The sequence below is a fragment of the Dasypus novemcinctus genome, chromosome 2 (genome assembly GCF_030445035.2).
Source record: "Dasypus novemcinctus isolate mDasNov1 chromosome 2, mDasNov1.1.hap2, whole genome shotgun sequence".
NCBI lineage: Eukaryota > Metazoa > Chordata > Mammalia > Cingulata > Dasypodidae > Dasypus > Dasypus novemcinctus.
In genome coordinates this window covers 145,014,904-145,041,280 of record NC_080674.1, presented here as the reverse complement: position 1 = coordinate 145,041,280, position 26,377 = coordinate 145,014,904, and the positions used below count along the sequence as shown (strand labels likewise).

The 26,377-nt window shown below is 41.8% G+C and overlaps 1 protein-coding gene across 1 annotated transcript in view; it reads left to right on the top strand.

Annotated features, from left to right (window-relative positions):
- SPOCK1 (SPARC (osteonectin), cwcv and kazal like domains proteoglycan 1) overlaps positions 1-26,377 on the top strand; it is a 569,733-nt gene that overhangs the window by 248,686 nt on the left and 294,670 nt on the right. The window contains exon 3 of the mRNA XM_058279114.1: positions 5,802-5,847. Within this exon, the coding sequence (XP_058135097.1) occupies positions 5,802-5,847 (46 nt within the window). The remainder of the gene's footprint in view (positions 1-5,801; positions 5,848-26,377) is intronic.

Genomic DNA, 26,377 nt, shown 5'->3' with positions numbered 1-26,377 from the left:
ATGATCTTCACCTCCCTGTTAGGTGGCTGGGGTAAGTCCAATGAACCAGAGGGTAGGAGTTGCAAGTCTGCTGAGGCTCAGGGCCTGGCTGTCACATGGACAGTCCAGAGATTCAGGTCTCCTGAGTATACACCAACTCCAGTGCCAACCACAGGTCCAGTAAAAGTGACAGAAGAGGCATGTGTGGAAAGGTCACATCTGAGTTCAACTCCATCATACTCAGGAACACAAACTCCAAAGAGGGCCAAGTGACATGGCACTGAATTCCAGAGCCGTCTGCCATGGCCATAGGACCTGTGGGTCTCTGTAGCCCTCAGGAGCACCAGTACCTGGGCTTGTATCTACTTTGGCTGTCTCTGGGATCCTGCTGAGGTGTGTGTAAGCACAACCCCTCTGATGACCTCCTGACTCTTTTGGAGACTCCTAGCCATATAAACTCATTTGTCCTTTCCATTTCCCCCTTTAATTCGAAGTCAAAAAGCAGTTTTTAACACCTGATCCTACTTGTAGGCTGAGATATTCTGCTGATCTGAGTTTACCCTTTAATTCAAGGTCTTTCTCTAGTTATATCACCAGCTGGTGCTTGCTAGTAATTCCTAGGCACCAGGGAGGCTCACCCATGGGAGTCATGTTCCATGCTGGGGGGAAGGTAATGCATTTACATGCTGAGTTTGGCTTAGAGAGTGGCCATATTTGAGCAACATGGAGCCTATCAGGAGGTAACTCTTAGGCACCCTGCAGCTCTAGGCCTAGTTCATATTTCAGGTGCATAGACTCATAAGCATAGTTGTCAGTATCAAAGGCTCATTGTCGGACCATCCTTCTTTGTTGGTCTTTGCCATTGCACTTGGGGGATTGTTGCTGTTCCATTGGGGAATGTGATAGAGCTCCCCTGGCTAGGAACTCGGCACTCCCTCAGTTGTCATTTTTAACTGTTTAACTATTATGAAAATATCTAAACATTTTTATGTACCTTTTATACATGCCCTGGAGAACTCCCTCCTACCCATGTGCCCCCCATCAATAACACACCACACCAGTGTTCCTGCTCTGCCATAGTTGAACCTCTCTGTGGTCCAAAACTTGTTCAAAAATGAAACCTAATATATTTCCAAGTTCCATTAATAGTAAAATGGAATATAGTGATGGGTTTAAAGCTTAGATATAGAACACATACTGACTTAGAAAAACTGAAATAAAGAAAAAATAAGTTGGGATATCAAATTTGAGTTTATCAGAAATAAGCCCAGGGATGACCCCAAAGAGGCTCCCTTCACCTTGGTTCTTTCTGTTAATCTCTTATTGCTCATTCCTGGTCAAATCTCCCACTTATTTTCTAGGCTGGTAATTTGTATTATCTAAGGTAATCTTCAGATGAAACTGCAGGGTTCACATGGCTAAGGTAAAATATGTACGAGGGAGAAATTGTCCCACGTGAGCTAAATTTCTTTGATCTGTAGCAGCTGAAGCTTTAAGGTATATAATAAATTATAGTGTCATGTTCATAACTGGGAGCAAAATAGTTGGATTTCAAAAGGATTTCCATTTGGTTCTATCTCTCAGAGTCTGCTTTGACATTCTTTAGGACTGAAATGTGCACTTCTTGAAAGGCAAATCCCTGGGGAAACTTGAACTAAGCTGTATCAGCCATTTTGGTGCTGTGGGACAGGAGAAGAAAAATTCAGGTTCCTACTCAAATTGGACTGGAACCATAAACTTCCCAATTAGTTATGATCATTCATGATGAAGAAATGTAATCACCCACATTATAGCAGGAATATTTTTGCATCTTTTCATGTTAGGATTTCATTGGTGGATGCTTAAGAAGTAAAATATTCTTTGATTAATATCTAAGATTTACTTTTCCATGTGAATGTTTTAAGGAACAGATTATCTTTAAAGTTGAACCCAGAGTAAAAATCCTTCCCAACAGCCACAAACTGCTGCCAATTATGTCACAGGCTCCAGTGCTATGCTAGTGGGCTATTTAGTGAGCTATGTGGAGAAATATGATTTTAACTATGTTGATCAGCTGTGGAGGGTAAAATAGTAATTAGGGCCACAAATGTTCTCAATCTCTGATTTTTTTCTACTCCCCTTATTCTTCGTCCTGTACGTGTAATGACTTGTCACTTTTCTTTACCATGGTCTTTATGCTGGCTTTTCATGGTATCTCCTGCTGCCTAGGTATATTATATAATTTTTGGATAAAAGCAATTGTGCCCAAGTATAAAACTCTGTTTAAATGTGTAGTTTCTTCCAGATTTTAACAGTCTCTAAAAGAGAGTTGGATAGTTTTCACTTATGAAATGGTAGAGAAATGGAATCAGCTTTTCCTTAATACAGGTTGGTTAGAATTCAGAGCAAGACCATTCTCTACCATGTCCAATAGAGCCCTGATGTAATTATACTGTGCAGTGTAGCCCATAAAATATACATGCATAGTCACACTGCCATCCTTCATTCCTCAACCTTTATAATGCATTAATGGGAGTTGTTGAATTTAATAAAGATTATATTTAGACATGCATCTTTTTTATTAGGTTTATGTTAAAAAAAATTAACTGTTGCCATGGTCCTTGCAAGTCTTTTAAAAAAGCTTTTCATCATTAGATGATAAAATTACCAATCATGAGACTAACTCAGACAGATATGCCCTGCCTGGCAAATTTGATCTAACACAGCCAATATGCCTTCACCACATTCTGAATTTTAAAAGACCACAACTTTATTGGGCCAAAAGAAAGGAGAGAGATGAGGGCTCTTGAAGCCCTGGTATGGTGGCCCCGACTCTGGGTGTACAGATCAGGAACAGATGTTATATAGTGCAGCATCACAATGGTGTGAGGGACACACACGGCTTCCAGGGTGGGAACTGCAATTGTTAGAAAACTGATAGAATATCAGCAGCATAAACAAACGTGCTTGTTTTCAGACAGCATAAGACATATGCTATATTTTTTTTAGATAGAATTAAGATAAAAGAAAACCTGAACTGGTGCCATCTTTGTCTAGCCCTGGAGAAATGACCTGCCCTGGTAGTGGTGGAATGTCGGTTCAGGACCACAGACAGCTCTCCCCATTTCCTCCCACCCCATGCCCCTTGAGTACACAGATTTTTAAGCCAATTTAGGGATGACCAAATTCTTAGAAGGTGGAACTCTACAAGAGCCATTCCTGTATCTTTAGCTTTTTATACTTGGATTTGGATGCTGCTTTACCAGAAAGTCCTCCAGACTGCAGAGTGAATTAATTGATAGAACCCCAGCCTGCTTGGACTGACCATGTGTGCAGGCCTCTTGGACCTGACTAGTGCAATGTGGATGAGTGGACCAAATGTGCCTCACCATCTCACATTCTGACCTTGACTGCTACCCCATGCTCACTGACCATCCCCCAAGTGGGCTCTGGTACCTAGAGAGTCATAGATATTCTTGATTCTTGGGCTCTGATGTAGGGTTTTCTCTTTCAGCTATAGCCAAAGTAGTTAAACACAAGGTTTTTATCAGCTCCTGGCTCATTGGTTTTTCCTTTGGCAATCTACTTTCCTAAGGCAGAGCAAAGACAATCAGATGTGAAGAATCATTTTCCTTCCCTGCTTGGCCTTGCTGGGCAAGGGGAAGTGCAAAGGACTCATTTTGCATAATGAGTTTTCACTCAAGGTGTCCTTGCATATTTTGGCAGCAATTAGGCAGTATTACTACATTTGCAATGAATTTAAAATATTCTAATGCAGACACCTGATTTTAGAAGCCTTATATTTAAAACTAATTTTTCCCAAGAAATATGTAAGAATTGCAATTACTGTTAACCTGGAAAAGTAAAAAGGTCCAGAAGAATGCTGCTAATTCCAACTAAGTTATAAAGTATGTTGAAATCATTAGGGAATATGCAGTTCTTGAGACTTGCTCAAATCTTTCTTTGACATCAAAGAGAATGTGACGTATGAAATTAAAGTAAAGGGACTCGTCTTTGGCTCCAGCCCTTCTCTATTGGACACACATCTTAAGCTTCCAGGGGCTTCCATGTATTAGAACAGCATGTTCAAGTAAAAAATATTTCACAGGATTCCACATTGACAGTGGACTAGGTTCCATCCTCTGTATGTGAAGAGGGCATTGATGAACTACAGTTGAAAGGGTGAATGTTTTATTTTTTTCTCCAATGTTAAGAATGAGATCACCTTGGGTTATCTCTTCTCTTGACCTTGTGAATGCCCAGTCTGTTGGAAACATGATTGTCCAGGGCTAAGAGTACTTTGGCCATTAAAAAAAGGGAGATATTAGGTGCTAAATTACCCACCTCCTTTGCAATCCTTAACTGATAATCATTTAACACTGGTTGCTGAGTTTCTGACAGTATAGCTCCAAAAGATTAGAATTGTGTTTAAAATAATAAATGGAGAGAGATGTTGCAGAGGGATTGTTTTAATTATTCTCCATGATATTTCATGGTGTAGACCTCAAAGACATCCCAACCAGATGGGTGAGAAGGCCAGTGCAAATTGGGCCAATTCCTTGGAGTTAAAAATAATTTAATGTCAAGTCCCCAGGATCCAGGAGAAACTGTTCATGTTTATTCATGCTCTGGAAAATGGAATCATTGCCCAAGAAGCAATATGTCCTGATTTTACTCTAAATCCAGTTTCCTAAAATCTATTTAAGGGCTTAGGTGAACTCAACAAGGATCTAATAAAAACAGGTAGCTGAATGATACAGAGGCTGATAAAATTCAGAGGAGATCCTATTGGAGATCAACTGCAGCAAGGGACAGAACGGACAATAATTTAAATTAATTGTGCACTTTAGTGTAAATTAACTTCTCCAGGAGAGGAATTGAAGCCTCATTTTGGACAGCTGTCTGAAACTGTCTATAGCATACATAGTACCTGCCAAAAACACATGTAGCAAATAAATTTAGAATATTCAGGAGGAAATCAACTAAAAAATAGCTTCCCTAAAGATGGTGTGGGGATGAAGGGCATGGTGATGCCTGGTCACCTTGCAAATCATTTTGCTTCTAGGGGCGTGTGCCAGGAACATTGGGGTTCCATGAGTGCTGAGGTGATGGGGTGTGAAGAGAGTGGACAGTGGTCATTTGGATGGAAAGGGTTGTTAGAAGGAGGAAGAGGTACTATAACTGAAGAAGCAAGTGACCCTAGACCCTTGAAATTTCAAAGTAGTGAGGTGGCTAACTAACCTTAGGACATAAATCGGTGCAAGCTAAATGCAAGACAGAGTTGCGAAGAGATCAGATAGGCCAACCCTTGTTTTATTTTCTCTTTACATGCCCAGGAAAATGGTATTAAACAACTCTAAGTCTATGGTTAATTCCAACATTTGAATGGCCCTTTGTTTTTCGGTTTTGTGAGTACTGGAAACTGAAACTGTGCCACAAGTTTCATGTCTTCACATGAAAGAAATGTTGGCAGTTGAATTATCAGTTGTTACAAACACAGAGGATTAATCATAAGTGAGAGCAGCAAGGCATCACCTGCAGTATAACTGATAGCAGATACAACTTGCACTTAAAGTTGTCTAGGTGTTTGAGTCAAACCAAGAAGAGCAATGCCATCTCTGTATTGGGCTGAAATGTTTTTTTGTGACTCAAAGTGTTTAATACAAACTGTTTGAAAGAGAAGAATTTGAAAAGGAACTTGTTATTTTTGTTTGTACACAAATGCTTTGTTTTGAGAAAGATTTCCTTGTGTTTGGGGAGGTGGGGAGAATGGCAGGTTTTTATGCAGTTACATAAGAAGCTTCCTGAATTCTGATGTTTGTTTTCTATATTTCCTAATATAGGATGATTATTTCAGAAACTGGAATCCCAACAAGCCCTTTGACCAAGGTAAAGGATGTGATGTTCTTGCTATGTATTCTGTGTGAAATGCTGGACTGATTTGTTCCTTCCTTGCATGCTGAATTTATGTTCCCACAAAGGCCAGCTGACTGTTACTGATTGACTTTGGGAGCCAGATTGACTGGAGTGACAAAAATTATTTTGTCAATTTGTTTGTTGGCGATTATGTCTAAGATAGATTTAAAATTTCTTAATTGACTTGATCAGTCCAATCATTGTTAGACTTGTTGAAAACATGTAGTAAAATGATTATTAGACTAACCTGGTGAACTGTGGGACCAAATCTTGTCATTTCATTCATGGAGCACTCTGTGCAGGGAGACACTTCCCAATTCACATAAGCCATAAAAATGAAACTTACTTTCTGGAAAAAGGCTAATCCTGGGAGACTTTCCAGGGTCCTCATACTTCATTTGTTAAATAACTTCTTCATGGTTTCTAAATAGAAGTTTGTTTCAGAGTCGGTTCACTGACCACTTGGATTTAAACCGGGTTCTCCAAGGGCACTTTCCATTCACACCAGCAAGCATAAAACCAATCTCATGATGGCTGTTGTAAATCATTAACCGTGTCCCCTTGTGAGCTAAGGCACAGCGTGAACCTGCTGTGATTCACATCCCTGTTCCCATTGTTCCACGCGCTGCTGCCGTTGGCACAAACCTCACTCCTGAAAATGATGGTAGATTTGTGACTCCAGTATGTATATGCAGTTGATGCGGAAGCTCAGGGAAAATATGACCTAGCAAGCATCAAAGGGTTCACGTTTCTGAGAATCACTTTTAGCTGTGTAGCTTGAGTATTTGATGTGACCATGATGGTCAACTTGATACAAAGAAATCAAGGAACGTATCAGTATTTGTCCTGGTAGAAGGAGCCCCTTCCTACCCTTTGCTTTGTTGGTTTAATGAGTCACACTCTCTGGGCTGTGATTTTCTCATAATCAATATTAGTATTATAAATTTGACATGCATTTTGCAAATGCTTTAAGGAATGTAACATTGCATGCATGCATGCATTCATTCATTCGTTCAAGAACGCTTGTTGAGCTTACATTGTGTGTACAAGCACAGGCCAGGTATTGGGGATGGAGCAGCAGAGTTGTGGTGCCTGCCCCGGAGGAACTCAGAATGTAGACTAGGAGAGAAATCAGTCAACTATTACAGTGGGATGAGCTAAGAGCTGTGATCCAGGTGTGTGAACGGCAGCATGCTGTTTTTTGGGTGGGGGCTTAGGTCAAGGTGAGCACGAATGTGTGCATATGTGTGCAAAGGGGACAGGGTGCTGGGGAAGGCTTTCCTTTGGAGGTTCTGTCTTGGCTATACCTATTTCAGCAGACTTTGGGCCTCCTTTGTGATTCTAATGATGACCAAATCACCACAGTAAATCATATTAAAGCATGTGAGAGCACTTGTAATTAAGTTTAGGAATTTACCATCAAAATGATCAAAATTTTTTAAAAGTGTCTTTTAAAAGGGTATAACTTCATTTATGAAGAATAGTCAGAGATGCAGAGCAATAAATTCCCTTTTTGAACTTTTCCACAAGCATCCCTACCAGGCTTTTGCTTGTGAAGGTAACTCAACTGAAAATTGCAGTGAACTGATTTTTCTTAGTCAATACCTAGAAATAGATTCTTGTTCTATACGGATCAAATGTTGCTTTAAATGACTCAGATTTACTCTTCCCAGTGGCTTGCAAACAAATACAAAACTTTTCCAAGGAAAGACATTTTTATTTATACTAATGCACATTGGATAATATACTACATGAAGGTGGGAATCACTTGCTACTCAGGGATATAAATTATAGCGTCACTTGATTTGGGGGTTAACATGGTCAAAGATCCAAAGAAGGATTTTTTTGTTCTAGGAATGGTGGCAAATTAACTACCAGAACCTTGCCCCTGATCCCTCTTTTTCTAGCTCTGCAGACTTGAAAACTGGATCTGCTTAGATAAATCCTCCCAGAAAAACTCATGACTTTATGGGATATAATTGGGGACCTTAGCTGAAGAGCCCCACTTTCTACTCAGGTATAGCTGCTGTTTGCTATATATAGTCATGGGGAGAGCAGGCAGAGCTGAGAATAGCCTTCACTTAAAATATCAGCTCCAGCAGATGTCATCAATTACATTGTGTGCTGCTCAATAAAAAAGGGAGGTTACTATATCACCTCTGACACCACTTGGTGAAATATAAACCACAGGCGTAGAAGATGTAGAGCATTTCATCTTCCAGAAAATAGGAGAATGACTGAACTCCAGTGGAAGATGTCTGCTGCAGAGAAGTCATTTCCCCTTCTAAGCTGAAATTAAAAAAAAAAATAGGCTTAAGGTGATTTTGTGGTTGGAGAAAATTTTTAATTTGTAGAAATGGATCTTGTTGAAAAGCATCACAAAGTTTCATATGAAAAATCTGGGCTGAGGTGGGGATAGATGTGGAAGGGGCTTCATGATGGCAGTGAGTCAGGAGCAGGCTTGAAATGTAGGGGGAGAATTCTGATCTAGTAGAGCCAGGAAGGTGGATTTGAGGCAGACTGTGTATGACCTTCCGTGCCAGTCTGCAAAGTTCGAACTTAGTTTTCTTGGCAATGGAGGGCCATAGAAAGTTTTCGAGCATGGGAGTGACATGATGAAAGCAGTATTTTCTGGAGGATTTAGTTTTGTGATGCAAAAGCTGGAATTAGGACCTGTCAACTGGTGTCCCTCCTCTATGACTCTGAGGTAAGTTCTCTGTTGCATCACTCATTGCCTGGACCCCTGTGCTCTTGATGTCATAAGTGGTCAGATTTGTCAATTTAGCCCTCTAGCTAGACCCCTAATGCCTATGTGACTTCTGATTGTCTTAGATTTTCGTGCAAATGTTTAAGGAAGTATTCAAGAAAGAGTTACCTAGCTGGAATTGCTCCTTTTGGTTAAAGATATTTACTGAACTTTGAACAACAGGGCTTCATGGAGCGAGCATTTATCATGTAATTGACTCCAAGACAGAAGAAAAGTGCCTCACTTGGCGCTCTCCTATGATGAGCCGAGAATGCCTGTAACTTGTTACCTTTAAGCGAATCATTAGGCTTCCAGCAATGGAAGATAATAGCCATCAACTTCAGGCTTTTCTAAGCAGAATGCTGCCTGAGATTTGGGTGAAGTAGGATATTCTTTTTGATTGTGATAATTTAATGCCAAATCTTTTTACAGAGGGGACAGACAGGAGTTCAGAATTGAAGGGAACAATTATTAACTCAGGTAGGGAATTTCCTTTGTGAAGTCCACAAAGGCAAACACCCTGCAGAGAGAGTTGGGGCAGGCTGTGCATCTAGGGGGCAATGGACAAATGGAGATGGGTTTCCTGCTGTATACAGGCAGGAGAAGTAGAGGCCCTTTTCTGGAGCTCTGAAGGAGGCTGGCCCAAGCTGTGGGACATGAGTCTAGGGTCTTGGGTTGTCTCTGCCTGTTTGCCCTGTGAGCACCTTCCCTCAACAGGCCGTCCTTGAAGCACAAAGTAGATGCTACACAGACATGAAAGCAGTGCTTCTCCAAGTGGGATCTGAAGAACACTGCTGCAGCAAGATGCTGCCCCAAGAAAGTCCATGGTAAAATAAGTTTGGGACACACATATACTCTACTCATGTCTTAGAGATTCATAATGCTCATTAGCAAATTAAAATCTCTGAGGAGTCTTTTAGTAAAGAGACCCATTCAACCTAGCATTTTCCAAATCTGCCTATGAGCACGTGTTTTTATTTTTTCCAATCCACACCATTATCAGGTGCCCAGAAGGCGTGGCACATTCTTTGGGTTACATTGTAGTGGTAAGGTTTGGGGTTGGACAACCTAAATTTAGAATTTGACCCTGCCAGTTACCAGCTGTGTAATTCTAAGATGCTCAATGCTTTGATCCTAAGCTTTCTCATCTGGAAGTGGCAATATTAATAGCACTCTCAATGATAGTATCGAAAGGATTAAATGAGTTAACAAGTATCAGGTATTTAGTCGACAGTCTGGCACAAAGTAAGGGCTTGGTAAGTGTTGTTTTAATAAGTAGTTGATCTTTTTCTTTCCTTCCTCTTTCTATTATCTGCCTCTCCCTGTTGCTTTCCTCCTTTCCCACTCAGGTTTTATTTCTTTCTCCTTGCATTCCTTTTTGGTGCATCCTAGATCCTCATTATTGATGCTGAAGAACTTCAGTCTCTTAATGTGTCCATTCATTCACTAAACACTTATCAAATGCTCTATGTTGAAACCCACCCTACTGGCTAATAGAGCCCCTCCTAAGACCTCTGTTTTGGGCACACCTGGCTGTCAGTCATAAACCATCCACGTACGGTCTTATGCAGGCATGGCGTGTGTGTGAGTACTGGGGGTGGTGGTGGGGAGGGGCAAGAGTGGGAAATGTAGGTATGGGGGTGGGTTGCTCAGGGAAATTGGAAAATCCATCAGATGTCAATTGGTAGTTGATGACATAGGCCAATTTTAGTTGAGGTGACATTTTTTGTTACAACGTCGCCTTCCTCAGTCTGTGCCTGTGGTATCAGGTTCCTGGTGGTATACATTCAACCTTTGCAATCCCTTTCATGCAACCATAAAGGCTGAGGAAGTTTATCCAGTGGGCTGGAGGGGAATGAAATATATAATTTATTGAACCACAATACTGTTGTAAACAGTAAAAGGTATTGTTTTTAGGATTTATAGAATATGGAATAAAGAAGAAGCAAAGTGAATCCTGCCAAGTTGTTTCAAAGCTTTCCAACCAGTCCTTTTTGAAAAAGAAAACTGAAGCTTATTCATTCATATGACATGTTTGCTGTATAAAAGAGGTGGATTTTTTTTTTTTTTTTGAGTGTGATAGGGGTTGGGAAGGTAATTTATGTCTATCATCGATATATCACTTTAGGATAAAATTTTGTTACATGAAGATGGCCCAAGTAATAGAATGCAAATTAATTTAAGTTCTCTACTATAACCATGTTCTACTTAGGAAAGAACCTTCTGATTTATTTGAGTATGAAGTTCCTCTTGATGAGACAAGCCATATTTAGGAGAAATGACTGAAGAGGATTTATCATAGAACTTTCATGAGACGAGTGGGTAACTTTCATGTGGAATAAATGAATGCTTTAGATGAAGTGCCACTGGTTTTAAGGATAGTGTTTTTCTTTTGGAGTGAATATTCGGCATTTTTCCAGAGCAGTCTGCCTATAGCTAAAGCTCAGACGATTCTGGTGATCTTCAAGTAGAATATGAACTTGTAGAAATTGATCTCCAGATAAAAATAAAGATCAGAAAGTCAGGGGCACCTTTCACTCATGTTGTTCACTTGAATAGAAGAAAAGAAGAAAAACCTTGCCCTTTGACTTCCACTCTATTATACCAAGATCCTGACAAGCTCAAATCCTGACCAAAGCCCAGAATTGTTTTGAGGAGAAAATTCTAAACCTCGAAAAGAAAGAGTTCTTCCCTGTTCCAACTGTGTTTCTGGAACGAAAGCCCAGTGGATTATCGCAGCATCTGTGTTTTGCTGAGTTTTTAAAGGGGGGTCCAAAAAGTCAAGATTGCTTATTGGTAAAATTGTTTTTTAGAAGCAAAGTTTTTTTTTTCCCATCTAGGTTAATGTGAAATTTTACATCATAGGCTCAATAGAAATTTTAGGCCTATAGCCTTCTTCTTGATGTGGAATTTAACCTTCCCCCATCCCCACCCCAAGAGCTTCTGATTTGCATTCAAAAGGCCTTGAAAATTTTTCAGTGTTTAAGGATCCAGTTCACCTTATCTGCCCCGGAGCTGCTGATTTTCAGAGGCAGCTGGCCTGGTTTGTGGAAAGCATCTTAATAATTTTCTCCTGGTTCCTTCATGTTTGGCCTGGTTGACAGCTCCCTTTTACATTTCCCTTTTCACATAATTCAAACACTATGCCTTCCCTACCGAAGCACCTTCTCTTATCTACCTTAGCCACCTCCCCACCCAGGACAGTCAGACCCCCTCCAGTTCTATTAACTACTTTTCCTGCTGCCATCTCTTTTTCTGCTTCTTGATTATACTATTTTTAAAAATTTGGAGCACTGATTTTAAAAAGTTCTAAGTCAATTCTGCTAGAGAAGAAATAGCAAACTACTAACTCAAATATTGGTGCCTTTTACTCCATCTTTCTGCTTTGAATTTAGATCAAGTTAAGTTTTATTTTTCAACTCTGACTGCCATCACACATAAGATTGGAATCTCATGGGTGCCACTTCTGGGACCCCTTCCCCATTTTCATTTCCCTAAAGATGAACATATTGTTAGTTTGCTTTTCGGTCCATATTCTTATGCCTTCATGTCTTGTGTGCCTGTCTACAAACAATATATCACATTTATTGTATGTTTTTACAAATAGAAATAATTGTTCCCTTCCCTGACTTGCTTATTTCACTGAACATTGTTTTTGAGATTTTCTGCTTTGATTATTATAGATCTAGTCAACTCGTTTATATTGTAATACTCCATTGTATTAATATGCCACAGTTTATCTAACGCTTCCCCTACTGATGGCGTTTATGTTGTTTCCATTTGTTTTGCTGCTGGCCTGCTGTTTCTTAGCATTTCTAACACATGCTGGCCATTTTAAAATTAATATGCATACCTGATTCCTCCGTCAAACTACCAGGCCTGGAGTGTGTGGAGTCTGGAAAGAGCTCCAGGTGGAACCTGACTCTGTCCATGTTAAGATCTGCACTGTGGGCAAATTACAAGGCCTTTTTGTCTTCATCTTGCCCATCTCTGAACTAAAGGAGATGGATCTGGTGGTTCCTGGGTCCCTTACATCTGTAATAGTTAAGCCTTCACTGTTTCAGGCAGCATAGTTTTCTGGATGTTTTCCTCATAAAAGAAGGAAAAATGAAAAATTTGAGGCATGATGCCCTCACTTAAAAGGTTACTATTTAACCAATGAGGTATGAATATAACTTCAATAAAACCAATGGAATTAAATGGGCCTTTTAACCACCAGGGAGTGGGAAGGGAGGGAGACTCAGAATAAACAGCAAAAGAGGCCAAGGTACTAGGTACTTTGTCTTCTCCTCATAGCGTCCTGCGGGTCATTGCTTCGTGTGGAGGAAAAGAATGGGTTTAAAGGGTGCAGGTTCAGACTTGAATCTCTGGACTGCCCATGTGTCAGTTGGGCCCTGAGCCTCAGCAGAGTGGCAGCTGCTACTCACTGGTTTGTTGGTCTTACCCAGGTCAGCTAACAGGGAGGTGAAGATGGTCAACCACCACACCAGGGAACTGAGAGTACCTACAACTGCAAGCAGAGGAATTGCATCCATCAACCATGGGGAATCTAAGTCCCTTCTTGATCTAGAGGTGGAAAAGACATCACCATCCAAGGGTCCACAGAATGGAGGAATAAAATATGGACTAGAGTGGACTTACTGATATTCTACTATAAAACTATTATGATGAGTGATCGAAGAAATTTTAGCATTGAGGTGGAGAAAGCGGCCACAGCAGTTGCTGAGGGCAGGGAGAGGGTAGAAGAGATGTGATGTGGGGGCATTTTTGGGATTTTGAGTTGTCCTTAATGGTATTTCAGGGTCAGATGCTGGACTTTATGTATCCTGCCATGACCCACTGAATGTACTGGGGGAGAGTGCCAACTACAGGGTAAACTATTATCTGTGTAGTGCAGCAGTGCCCCAAAATGTGTTCACTGAGTGCGATGAGTGTGCCTCAATGATGACGGAGGTTGTTGGTGTGGGAGGAGTGAGGTGTGGGGGGGTGGGGCGTATGCAGGAACCTCTTGTATTTTTTAGAGTAATATTTTTTTTGTGATGTATATATCTTCAAAAAAATACAGTTTACAAAAATGATGTGGTAGGGAGTGGGTTATATGGGAATCTCATTTTTTTTTAATGTTTTTTTAATGTAAAATTCCTTGTGATCTATTAACTTTAATTAAAAAAAAAGAAAAAATCTTCAATATGTGTTCATTTATTGTAACAAATATATCACACTAATGAAAGATGTTGTTAATGGGGAAAGTGTGGAAGGGGTTGGGGTATATGGGAATCTCCTATATGTTTGATACATTTATGTAATCTAAATCTTCTTTAAAAATAAAGAAAAAAACTTTACAAAGAAAAGAAAAATAAAGGGTGCAGATTCAAATCTTGGCTCTCCCATTAACTTGCATAAATTTGAGCAATTTGCCCTATCTAGCCCTCATTTGCTCATCTGTAAAGTAGGGCTAATGATAGCAGTCTCGTCAGACATTTGTGAAGACTAAATGAGGTCATGTTTGCAAAGGGCCAAGGCATTGGTTTGTGGTATATGCTCAGTAAACCTCCATTTCTCCTCAGCTTGGTCAGGTGTGAGTGTGTAAGCTTTTTTTTTTTTTCAAATTCTACTCAATTTATTCATTTTTTAAAAAAATATTACATTAAAAAAATATGAGGTCCCCATTCGCCCCCACCGCCCCCAGTATGTAAGCTTTTATTTCCTCTTCTGTGCCAGGGGGTGGTAGCCTGTGAATGTTAGGTTGTGGCTCCTCCCTGACCTCTCCAGGAGCCCCCAGAACCCTGCGCCTCCAGCACCAAAGAGCAAAAGTCATTGTGGATTTGGCCCCACCCTTTGGATGGAATACCAGGGAATCCTGAAGGGATTGTAAAGTTCACCTTGCAATTAGGGGGCACTGCGACGTTCTATTACTGTGTTTAAGAGGTTCTTTCAGCACGAACAAATCCATTTTAATGACATGTTTATAACCTTTCCCCAAACTCATAAAACGTGGTGTTAGTTTTATAAAAAGGGAAAAAAAATTCTCCCTGCTATTCCACCTGCTATGGCAACAGCTCCTGAATTAATTATATTGTATTTGTTGAGTCCTAATGAGCCAGCCTTGGTTTGGGGAAATTCTCAGAAGGGAAAAATGTCAGCTGAATTTTAAAATCGATCAATAATGCTGTTGAAATTTTCCTCATTTGAGACTGTGAGTGGATATGAGCATTTTCACAATAGGGAGATGGCTGTTTGGAGAAACACTGCCAGAATCATCTATGTTCCCCATATCTTCTCTGTCCGAGATGGAGGGTTCTTTTTGTTACTGTCTTCAGCTGTATTATGTAGCAGTTCATTGCTGGGGCCCATTAAGTTCATCTGCCCTAATACCGAGCCTGGTGAGAGGCAATACGGAGAAGGTGGAAAGGCCCTGGGCTTCGCTGTCTGAAATACTTGGATGCAGCTCCTCCATTAATAACTGGTGGTACTTAGGCTAGCACTGAAATGTCCCTGAGCCTCAATCTCCTTATATATAAAATAGAAATTATAACACTAGAGAGTTTGTAGAACTCCTGATGCAATGCCAGATCTGATCTTGTTATAATGAACATGATAAGTACAGTAAAGATTTGGTAGAAGATGGTGGGCTGATGTTTGGTTTAAAACATCATGGGGTGGGGGTGGTGGGGGTGAATGGGGACCTCATATTTTTTGAATGTAATATTTTTAAAAAAATGAATAAATAAAATAAAAAAAAACCAAACATCAGACTTGGAAGGATCTTACTGGTTTTTGATGTGTCCACTTAGCTCATCCAGGGTGTGAACTAATGGATCAGTTAATTGTTCAATCAAGTACTGATGTGCATGCCTGGGTGCTGAGTTGATTACATGCAGAAATACAAGGAGGAAGGTAAGAGGTGCCTTTCCTTGGGGTGTGTATAGAGGAGAGAGAGACAAAATAACCCTGAAGGTGTGTTTGAGGGGCTCTGATAGAACCTTGCACAGTAGGGGCTCAGGTGAGGGGGAGGTCAGCCCTTCCTGGTGAGGGTCAGGCAAAGTGTCCAACGAAGTGACTCAGAGTGTTTTTAAAGACAGTACATGTTTAGAGGTGGCCTGAGGGGGCAGCATTTGTTGGGAAGAAATATTTTCTGATAGTTGATAATTCAGTTGCTATGGAAGTAAAACTTCATAGGATGCTTCAGAAAAAGTATGTTTCTGAAGATATGAAGAATATGCAAGTCATGGCTTTAGTAGAATGCTTCACTCTACCCGTTTGTAAATGTACCCAGAATGAGCCACTCAAGACTCATCCTGTGGGCACCTTGGAAGACCCCTAAAGCAGGGCTTGCACACAGTGAGGCAGGTCTGGACAAGGACACAGAGTGTAGATGGTGACTCACTAGCCCTTTTTCACCTCCAGAGAGCAACTGGCCCCAGCTCCAGCTGCCTTGGGTCAGGGCGGGCTGGCGGCCCGGCACTGGCAGGACTTCATGCTTGTGAGCACCTGGATTTGAAGAAGCTTTTGTGTGTGCGTGAGAGCTCCTGATTTTCAAATGTTGGCAAATAAATCAGTTATTAAAAAGCAGTTAGATTGAGGGCTCTTTCCTTAAGGGAGGACTGAGGCCTCATCATTATACCCTGTGGTGTGAATGCTCTGGAGGCTAATGAGGCCCCCAGTGCCCTTTGGCCCAGGGCAGCGGGGACATGGAGGTGTGGACGCAGCACCTGACCTGAGTGGAGGCAGCCTTTGCTCTACCATGCTCATGAGTGGAGGCAGCCTTTGCTCTACCATGCTCATGAGTGGAGGCAGCCTTTGCTCTACCATGCTCATGAGTGGAGGCAGCCTTTGTTCTACCATGCTCATGAGTGGAGGCAGCCTTTGTTCTACCATGCTCATGAGTGGAGGCAGCCTTTGCTCTGACCATACTCAGAGACCCTGAGGCCAGAAGCCACCTGTAATAAGCGTGGGAGCCCGAATGCGGGAACCCAGCCCCAGGCAGAGTGTGGGCTTATTACTGTCGTTTCCGTGTGGCCTCTGCATCACCTCTGATGGATCGTTTTAATCTGGAGAAGGTGGGAAAGTACACCCCATCCTGCACACATACACACAGGCACACTCTCACGCTCACTCACAAATGGAACTTACACAAAATATGGTCCTGTCGGGATTTAGAAGCGCCTGCCACTTCCCAAAGGGCAAAAGCTGAACCCGTCTGAGCTCATGGGCGATGGGGTCAGGAGCTGCGTTTGCTTGCTCTCGGGAGGTCGGGCAGTGCGATGGGTGCTGGCAGGCTGGTCAGAAGGAGCCGCTTAGCAGGTGGGGGCTGTGTGCCACAGATGGCCCAGCACTGCTTCTGCTCTTTTTGGGCCTAGTAATGGTAGAAAGGAAAAGATAAGGTGGAATTTGTCAGAAGCAGTCATACCAAGGAAAGAAAACCCCAATTAGGGGTGAAGATTGTTCTTCTGAGCTCATGGGAGACTCTGTGACCCCAGGGCGTGTGCCACTCATGGGCCCTTGCTCTGCTCTACTCTTCCCTCCCCAACTCCCAGACCGAACGTGCTTGCATTCACTTCAGGTCCGTGAATGCTCAGTTTCTATTCTGTAACTTATTTGAAGTGTCACTCAAATGTCCTCAGATCTGTAACCAAATGAATGATAGCCTGACCTTTCTGTCTTTTTCTTTCTTTCTTTCTTTTCTCTGCCTCATTCACTGAAAAATAGATTCCAGGAAAATATATAAGTATAAAGTGATAAAATGAACAGATGGGAACATTTGGTTAAAAAGAACAATATATAATAAATTAAAGCTGCTGTAGGGGTAGTACTCAAAACGCATGCACAATAAGTTTCTTTGTGCTTTTAGAGCTGGGCCAAGCCTCCAGGCCTCCTAACAACCAAAGCGAGGAAGGAAATGCGTGATTCACTATTCCTGTGAGATGAAAATAAGGCAGTTATTCAGGAGAAAAATAGGTTTTCCTGGAATTGAGACCAGTGGTGCCTTCCTCTTAGGGGATCTCAGAAAGGGGGTGTGTCATGGTGTGTCAAATGGGGGTGTGTCATGGGCCACACTCTCAGCAGCGCCCTGACAGAAATACTGCAGGAAGTTTTTATCATTGTTTTCTCCAATGTTCTCAGTCTACACAGATAGTTTATTGCCAAAGTTCAGTTGTTTAAAGTAATTCAGTGGCAGGCCAACCTAATACCAAGTACTCAGTCTTCTAAAGGTCTGGCTTGATACAAGAATAAAATTGATAGCATCCTGGAGAATGGATGGCCCTCGTCTCCGTCAGGGAACACGCTCATTTTTTTGTTTCTGGTAACTGATTAGCATTGGGGAACAGAGCGTTCTGGGATTTTCCTGGCAAAAACGAGGAGTTCAGATGCTTTGTGCTGCCAGTTAATGGAGCAAATGGATCTCCGATCTCCTTGTGTCAACCAATTGGCAGGCAGAGCCCTTGTTCTCAAGAACTTTGATACCTAATATATGGTCATCATCTTCCTCGCCAAAGTTGTAGGCCAAGTCAAGCCCACAGACAGATGGGTGATTAAGAACATTAGCATTCTTCCCTACATCCCACTGGCTTCTGGGAGTTACAAAGGTATGACATCGAGCTTCACAATAATGTAGGCTTCATGCGTATGTGAGATGCTTCTTTCACACACATACCTGTATATTTACAAATGTTTATATAAACTTAGATGTATGCAGGGGCTGATATTCTCCAAAAATTCACATTTTATGTAAAGGCATTGCCAAATTCATACTCGATTTTGTTGTTATGTGACTTTTGCATCCACCAAAATAACTATTACTTTGATGCCTAACATTGGAGGGAGGAGTAGAGAGTATACTTTACAAATATTTTTTGACCATGGAAAGAGGTCTTCAGAGTAAACTAATTTGGATGCTAATGGGGATTGAATCATGTTCCACACAAAAGGCATGCTCAGGTCCCAACCCTGGCCCTGTGGTGTGAACCCCTTTGTAACTAGGATCTTTGAAGATTTTATGGACTATCGTGTGGCCACACTGAGTGAGGGTTGGCCTTCATACAATATGACTGAAATCACTCTACGCAAAGGAAGTTGAACATGGACGGAGAAGCCATGGGGAGCAGCCTGAAGCTGGAAGTCAGTCGAACCCAGAAGAAAAAGGAAAAAGTGCTGTCATGTGCATTGCCATGTGGTGGAAAGAGCCAAGGAACCCCACAGATTGTCAGCCAGCCAGACATGCCCACTCTAGAGGAAGCAAGCCTTTTGGCCTCTGAAACTGTGAGCCAGTAAATTCCTGTTGTTCAGCCACCCCACAGTATGGCATTTGTTTTAATAGCTGGGAAACTGAAACCACTTTTGGATTTGGAAAGTGGGATACTGCTGTGACAAATAGCTAAAAATGTGGAAATGACTTTGGAATTGGGTAATGGTAGAGACTGGAAGAACTGTGAGTCACTTGATAGAAAAAGTATAAATTGCTTTGAAGAGACTGTTGGTAGAAATATGGATACTAAAGGTACTTCTGATGAGGCCTAAAAAAGAAATGATGAATGTGTTACTGGAAACTGAGGAAAGTGCCAGAGACTTTGGCAAAATTGTGTTCTGCTGTCGGACAGAAGGCATAACTTGAAAGTGATGAACTTGGGTATTTAGCTGAGTAGGTTCCAAGTGAGGTGTGGAAGGTACAGCCTAATTTCTCCTTGTAGCGTATAGTAAAATGAGAGAGGAAAGAGGTAAACTGAGGATTGAAATATTAACTGCAGAGAAACCAGCAACTGGTATTTTGGAAAAATCTCAGCCTATCCGAGTAGCATGCTTGGAGACTAGGGCTGGAAGTGGCTCTCTCAGGCACCTCCCTGAGTTTCTGGGAAGCAACTGCAAAGAGAACAGGATTCCATGTGAAGGTTTAATTGAATAACACTTTACCACAGCTGAAGATACAGGAGTTTCATTTTGGACTATTTTCAAGCAGGTGTTTTGAAGTGTTCATAAACAATCTCAGTGGAAACTCATAGAATACCTAATTTTAAGTCATGGCTGTTCTCATGACCCTGCTAAGATACATTATTTGTAGAAATACATCCTTAGGTAAAAATACAATTTTTGGGTTTGAGCCATATAAATGTTGGTGAGCATCTGCTAATAGCTATGATTTTTGCTTTTAGTGAGGTCAATTCTGAGCCATTCTTTTAATCAGTAATTAGGCAAGAGGAGAAATTTCCAGTTTGTGATGGCAACATGATACTGTCAGATTAGGGGTGAACATTCATCACTCTATTTTTATAGCCAGACACAGATTTCTTTATCCAGAAATCGTTTGAGTTCTTCATAGTCTTTAAAATAGATTTGGGGTGATAAACACCAAGGGGTGTATGCAATCCTCAGACGTAATAGCTGTCCTCAGATATTTGTAGAGTTTCTCATGGAGAGGGAGTTGAGGATTCTGTCTGGTTCCTAAGGTTAACCTTGGACTAGTGGGTGGAAGCTGAAAAGTGACAGACTTTGGCTTAGCCCAAGGAAAGCCTTTCTGCAGCCCAGGCTGTACAGGTATGGCTTAGGCTGCTGTGGGGGAGTGAGTCACCAGTGCTGGTTTTGCACACACAGGACTGGGCAGCCACATGGCTGGTTTGCTGAGGAGTGGAACACTGGAGGGAGACAGATATGATGGACACCCTTTCTAACCTTGAGCTTATGTAGTTCTGTGATAAGGCAGGTCTGTTGAAAATTTACTATATGAAGTGTTTCCCCACACAACCTACCTAGCTGGTACATCATAGGTAGATTCAGTTAAGTTATGTCTATGCAGCTTTTCAAGAAAGCCTAATAAGTAAATGGGGTTGTGCTTTTACAATTACAGCCTCATTTGTTGCAAATATAAAGGACTGGGAAAGAAAAATAGCTAGATTACTAGATGTTCCCCATAAAGAAAAGTAACAGATTGAGTCAGTTGAGAGCAATAGTTCCATGCATTTGGAATGACCCTACTCCTCTATGTGGATTCTGTTGTCTTTGGCAAGAAATGGCAGGGGACTAAATGACTCCAGAGCCATGTTTATCTTGCCAGAGCTGCAGATATAGGCATACATTTCTAAATGTGGAGCGATTACTCAGCATGAGGCTTAGGAAGAGAGTTTGGTGTCCCTGTGTAAAAGGAGGTACTTTTACTTTGGGAGTGAAAGAGAAGGACGTTGGAAACCATCAAGTCCATGGAGCAGCTGTTGAGGGCCAGGGCGGGGTGAGGGATAGATGAAACTCGTGTCTGCCCTCTAGGAAAGCCCAGTCCCAGCAGACATGCTGTTGTCCAGCTTCCAGGGACCGAGCCCCATCCATGGATCCCCCACCACAGCCCCAAAGGGCATGCTCTTGTAAATTCCTGTCCTCTGAGTTTGTTCTTGTTGTTTGAAAAATCTGAAGTGTCTGCAGGATTAAGTTTTGTTAGCATATCAGATAATGACTCCCTAGATGTTCTGAACATCGTGCTATTTTAGACACCAAAGAAAATACCCTGCAACTTTCAGATAAAGAGAAATTATTATGTGTTTGCAAAGTATGGGCCTAGTGTTTGCAACACTGAGCTGCTCTGCCCTGGAAGTGAAATGGGAGGGACCGCCAGTGCCTCCAAGGACATGAGGGCTGAACATTTCCAGGCAGAGGGCAGGCGGAGAGCGATGCTGGCTGTCGGGTTAATTGCGCGGCAGGAAATTTTCTGTAGAATATTCTCGGTGGCTGCTGTGTCCATGCCTGTTATCCACATTTTGCTTTGTTCTTTGTATGTTTTCCATTTTTCTTACAGCCATGCTCTGCTATGTGAGTTTGACCCTTCAAACATACTAAATAGAAATGTGTCCTGGTGGTACAAGTTTCTAGAGAGTATGGAGGGAGATAGGAAACACACAATTAAGAAAGTGAATTACATACACTTTTCTTGTCTCTTAGCAGTTTGGGTATTCCAAATTTCTATAATATTATGACTAATATATAGCTAGCCCCCGGGTCTTCGTCCATTCTGTTCTCTCTGCTTATCTTGTCCCTCACGCCCCTTCTTGTGGGCTGTCCAGCCCATCCTTAAGGTCACAGTTTCTGTGTCGCTTACTCAAGGAAGCCTTCTCTGATTTCCCCGACTAGATTAGGCCATCTTCTAATAGTCCTAAGAGCCTCAGCTTTGCAGTGTTCTGAATTTGTAATTGAATAAATTTTAAAAATCATTTACTCTTTGTTTTCCTGGCTAGACTGTGAGCTTCTTGGGAGCAGGCTTATGTTTGTCTTGTTTACTTTTGTATTTCTGGAACCCGGCGTAGGACTGGGCACAAATAGTTGTGGAGTTCATAATTGTTAAATGAATACTAATTGCCATTTTTTGAGCACCTGCTGTATGCTGGTACTATCTATCCCTCTTAAAAATTATGTGTGTGTGCATACGTGCATGATCTTTTAGTATCAACAACAACACTACAAAGAAAATGTCCTCCCATTTTATACCTGGGAAACTGGGGTTCAAATTCAGAGAACAGAATACAACGCTTTTGAAAGCGTTGAGGAAATTCATATGCAGTCATCTGGAAAAGTAGCCATGATATTGTAAGGGTGAAAAAGCAAAACTTTGTCTAATATGATTCTTTTTATGTAAAGCCAAATGTTTGCATATGCGTATATCTGATAAATGCTTATATTTGCATATAAAATATCTAAAGCAACACACCAAATTGTAACCAATTATCTTCTGAGGAATGGGCTGGAAGGGGAGTAAGGAATTTTGCTTTGTATTTGGTATAATTTTTTTTTTTTTTTTTAATTTTTTTATTTTTTATTGACTTTGTAATAATATTACATTAAAAATATATATGTGAGGTCCCATTCAACCCCACCCCCCCACCCCCCCTCTCCCCCCCCCCCCCCAACAACACTCGTTCCCATCATCATGACACATCCATTGGATTTGGTAAGTACATCTTTGGGCACCTCTGCACCTCATATACATTGGTTCACATCATGGCCCATACTCTCCTCTATTCCATCATGTAGGCCCTGTGAGGATTTACAATGTCCGGTGATTACCTCTGAAGCACCATCCAGGGCAGCTATATTTGGTATAATTTTATATGTTGTCATTTTAAAGATTTTACAGTGAGCCTCTCCTTTTACATGAGAAGTAAAGGAGGAAAACAGTGTCTTGCTCATGGCTACCTGGTCGGCGTGGTGGCTGAGGGGGATTTGACCCTGGCCCGTCTGGCTCTGAAGCCCGCGTTTTGTTCATGGTGCCCTCTACATGTCTAGAGCAGTGATTCTCAACAGGAGGGCAATTGTGTCCCACAGGGGAGATTTGGCAACATCTGGGGAGATTTGTGGTTGTCACAACTGGAGGGGCTGCTACTGGCATCTACCAGAGGACAGGGACTCTGCTAGCATCCTACAATGCACAGGGCAGCCCCTTACAACAGAGTTCTCTGACCCAGCCTGGGGCAACCATCCCCTGACCCCGGAAAGCTGACTCACTGACCAAACGCTGGTGAGCTCCCCACCCACTTCAGCCCGATGGACCCCAGCCACGTGTCTGTGGGAAGCCCAGTGCTGGCCTAAGGAGCACTGGGCTCAGAGCCAGCTGTAAGGCCCTATCACTCTGGTGCCCACTGGACACAGCACAAGTTAAATGAAGTATTGGCCTGTCTCTGACCACAGCTTTTTAAAGAGAAAGACCACTTGACAGAGGTAGTCGCTAATTGGGCTTTTAGGAAGGTGACAGCCAGGAAGGGGGAAAGCCCTGAGAGGGTGGAAGGAGGGAAAATTATGCTTGCTTTTATAATGATGCCTGAATTTTTCCCCCTCATCTTTTGTTCCTTTAATGACTTGCTACCTGGAATCAGGTGTCATGCAGGTATCTGAAAGCCAATCAGGGGCATTGTTATTGCTGGTACCTGAGTCAGTCAGTTGCTGGTGGCTCCTTCCTTACTTCGAGGACTCCTGGGGCTGCATGGATGGCCCATGACTGCTCAGGGCAGGGAGGTGCTTCTGCCAGAGTATCAGCCTTGTTGTGTTCTGCTGAGAAGGCTCTGAAAATCATCTAATTTGGGCTTCTCCTTTAAAGACAGAGGCGAAATTGAGACCAAAGAGGGGAAGATCACTTGCCACAAGCTGCCCAGCTACTTACTAGTTGCTTAGGACAGGGCTGCAAATTCTCCAGCCACATCTCAGACCTAATGAATTAGAGACTCTGGGTGTGGGGCCTAGCAATCTGTGTTGGAACAAGGTCCTCTGGGTGATTATGATGCATGTTCAACTTTGAGGACTGTGGGAGAAATGGATACAAGGCGGGAATGAGCTTTCCGTGTTACCATTCCATTAACTGGGACCTGGGACATGTCACAGGACTTCCCTGGGCCTCAGTTTCACTGTCTGCAGAATGGGGTATATCTAGAAGGTAGATATCTAACATCGGAGTTGTTGGAAGAATCTGTAGTTGAGTGTGACTTGTACAGTGTTACTCAAGCAGCCTCTCGTCTGGAAAATGGGGAGGATGTGGCTGCAGGCCAGCCAGGAGGGCTGACCCAGTGCCATGAGGCTGACCCAGAGTTTGTGAATGGGGCATGCAAACAGCTTGGGGAAGACTGGTTCTGAGAAAGGGGGGTAGTCAAGGAACTGGTGAGGAAAACCTGAGTCAGACTAGAATATGGAGACTTATTAGTGAAGGTGCTGGTAATCGCCACGGTAGCTAAATCTATCAGGTAACCAGCATGTGGCAGGCTCTGCCATCTTTCACTGAATCTGAGACATCATCTGTTGAAAGAGTCACCATTATTTTATGTACCCCTAAAAGAAGCCCACCAAAAAGCTAACTAAACTGATATGCCATTGGTTGTAAAACATATCCTGATTTCAATGTGGAAAATAATTTGGAAAACACAGTAATTGCTGACTGCTTTTTACACATTACCACATTCAATCTTCCCAACTACCCTATGAAATTGGGGCTCTTGCTGTACCTATTTTACAGATGAGGAAACTGAGTCTCACTTAAGTCAACTATATAGGACTGGGGTCAGCTAAATTTTACTGTGAAAAGCCAGATAGTCAATATTTTAGGCTTTGCAGTCCACATACTCTCTGTCACAACTAATCACTTCTGCCTGGCAGCATGAAAGCCGCCAGAATTGATGTGTAAATGAGCAGGCCTGGCTGTGTTCCAGTGAAACTTTATGGGCAATGAAATTTGAGTTTCATGTAATTTTCATTTCATGAAATATTATTTCTAATTTTAAAAATCATTTAAAACATAAATATAAAACATTCTTAGGTCATGGGTCAGATATAAACAAGCAAAAGGTCAGAATTGGCTGTGGATCTGGCCCCTGGGCCGTAGATTACTCACCCCTAGGGGCAGGGTTCAAATCCAGATGTGCTTCCACAACTAGTTTTAATTTCTACTGTACTGCACTGTGTATAATAAGAAAAAATAGCTGATTGTCAAGTTGTTTCTCAAAAAAAATCTGGAAAATACTGTTTGCCTTAATCATGAACTTTTTCTTGTTTTTCAAGGGAGATCTAATTTTAATTTCCTCTGAACTTGTGTTTTCTTAGCTCAATGTTAATTATAATTTGGGGAGGCATTTTGGCTTTTGAACTGACAGCTTGAAAATGTAGTTTTTTAAAAAGTGATGTTAAACATACAGAGTAAAAAATTCATATACTTCAGAAGTGTATAAGATGAAGCATAAAGTTTCTCCTATTCCTTTTTTTTTGCTAATTCTTCTTCCCAGGGTAACCGTTGTTAATAACTTCTGATGCATCCTTTCAGAAGTTGTCTTTCTGTAAACAGGAAATTGTGTGCATGCATATTCATTTTTAGCTGTGCACTTGGTTTTTCATTTTGTAGAGTTCTTCATATCAACGTGTCCATCAATACATTATTTTTAATGGCTGCGTAGTATTCTATGGGATGTAATCCTGAGCTGCCGCTACTTATTTAACCATTTTCCCATTGTTGGATATGAGTTGTTTCCACTTTTTAGTTATTACCAAAAAAATGGCACATTGAATATGGTTGTAATTAAATTGATCATCCTTCTGTAAATATTTCTGTAGGATCGGTTCCTAGAAGTGAACTCCCTGCATCAAAGGGACAGTGCATTTTTTGATACATTAAACTTTTTCCTACATTAAATTTCAACAAGTTATTTGCCTGAGGTAAGACTGTCCATGGAGAACAGCATTACTCGTAGGAAAATTGACTCTCTCCTGCCTTCCATATTATTTCCATCTATCTGTTGTTTTTCATTTGGTGAGGAAATAGGTAGTGTTTCATCTTAAAAAGAGTTTGTAGAGATTTAGGAAGGGGTGACACTGAGTTTTGGAGCTCCAGATCTCATCATGATCTTTGACATCTATTTAAAGAACAGCCACCTTTTCTTTAAGAGCACAAGAAGTATGCTCTGAGCCTACAGGATTCTCTGATGAGGTAGCAACATGGGTTTTTTTTTTTTAAAGATTTATTTATTTATTTAATTCCCTCCCCCCCTCCCCCGGTTGTCTGTTCTCTGTGCCTATTTGCTGCATCTTGTTTCTTTGTCCGCTTCTGTTGTTGTCAGCGGCACGGGAAGTGTGGGCAGTGCCATTCCTGGGCAGGCTGCGCTTTCTTTCGCGCTGGGCAGCTCTCCTTGCGGGGCGCACTCCTTGCGCGTGAGGCTCCCCTATGCAGGGGAAACCCCTACGCGCGTGGCAGGGCACTCCTTACTAGCGCATCAGCGCTGCACGTGGGCCAGCTCCACACAGGTCAAGGAGGCC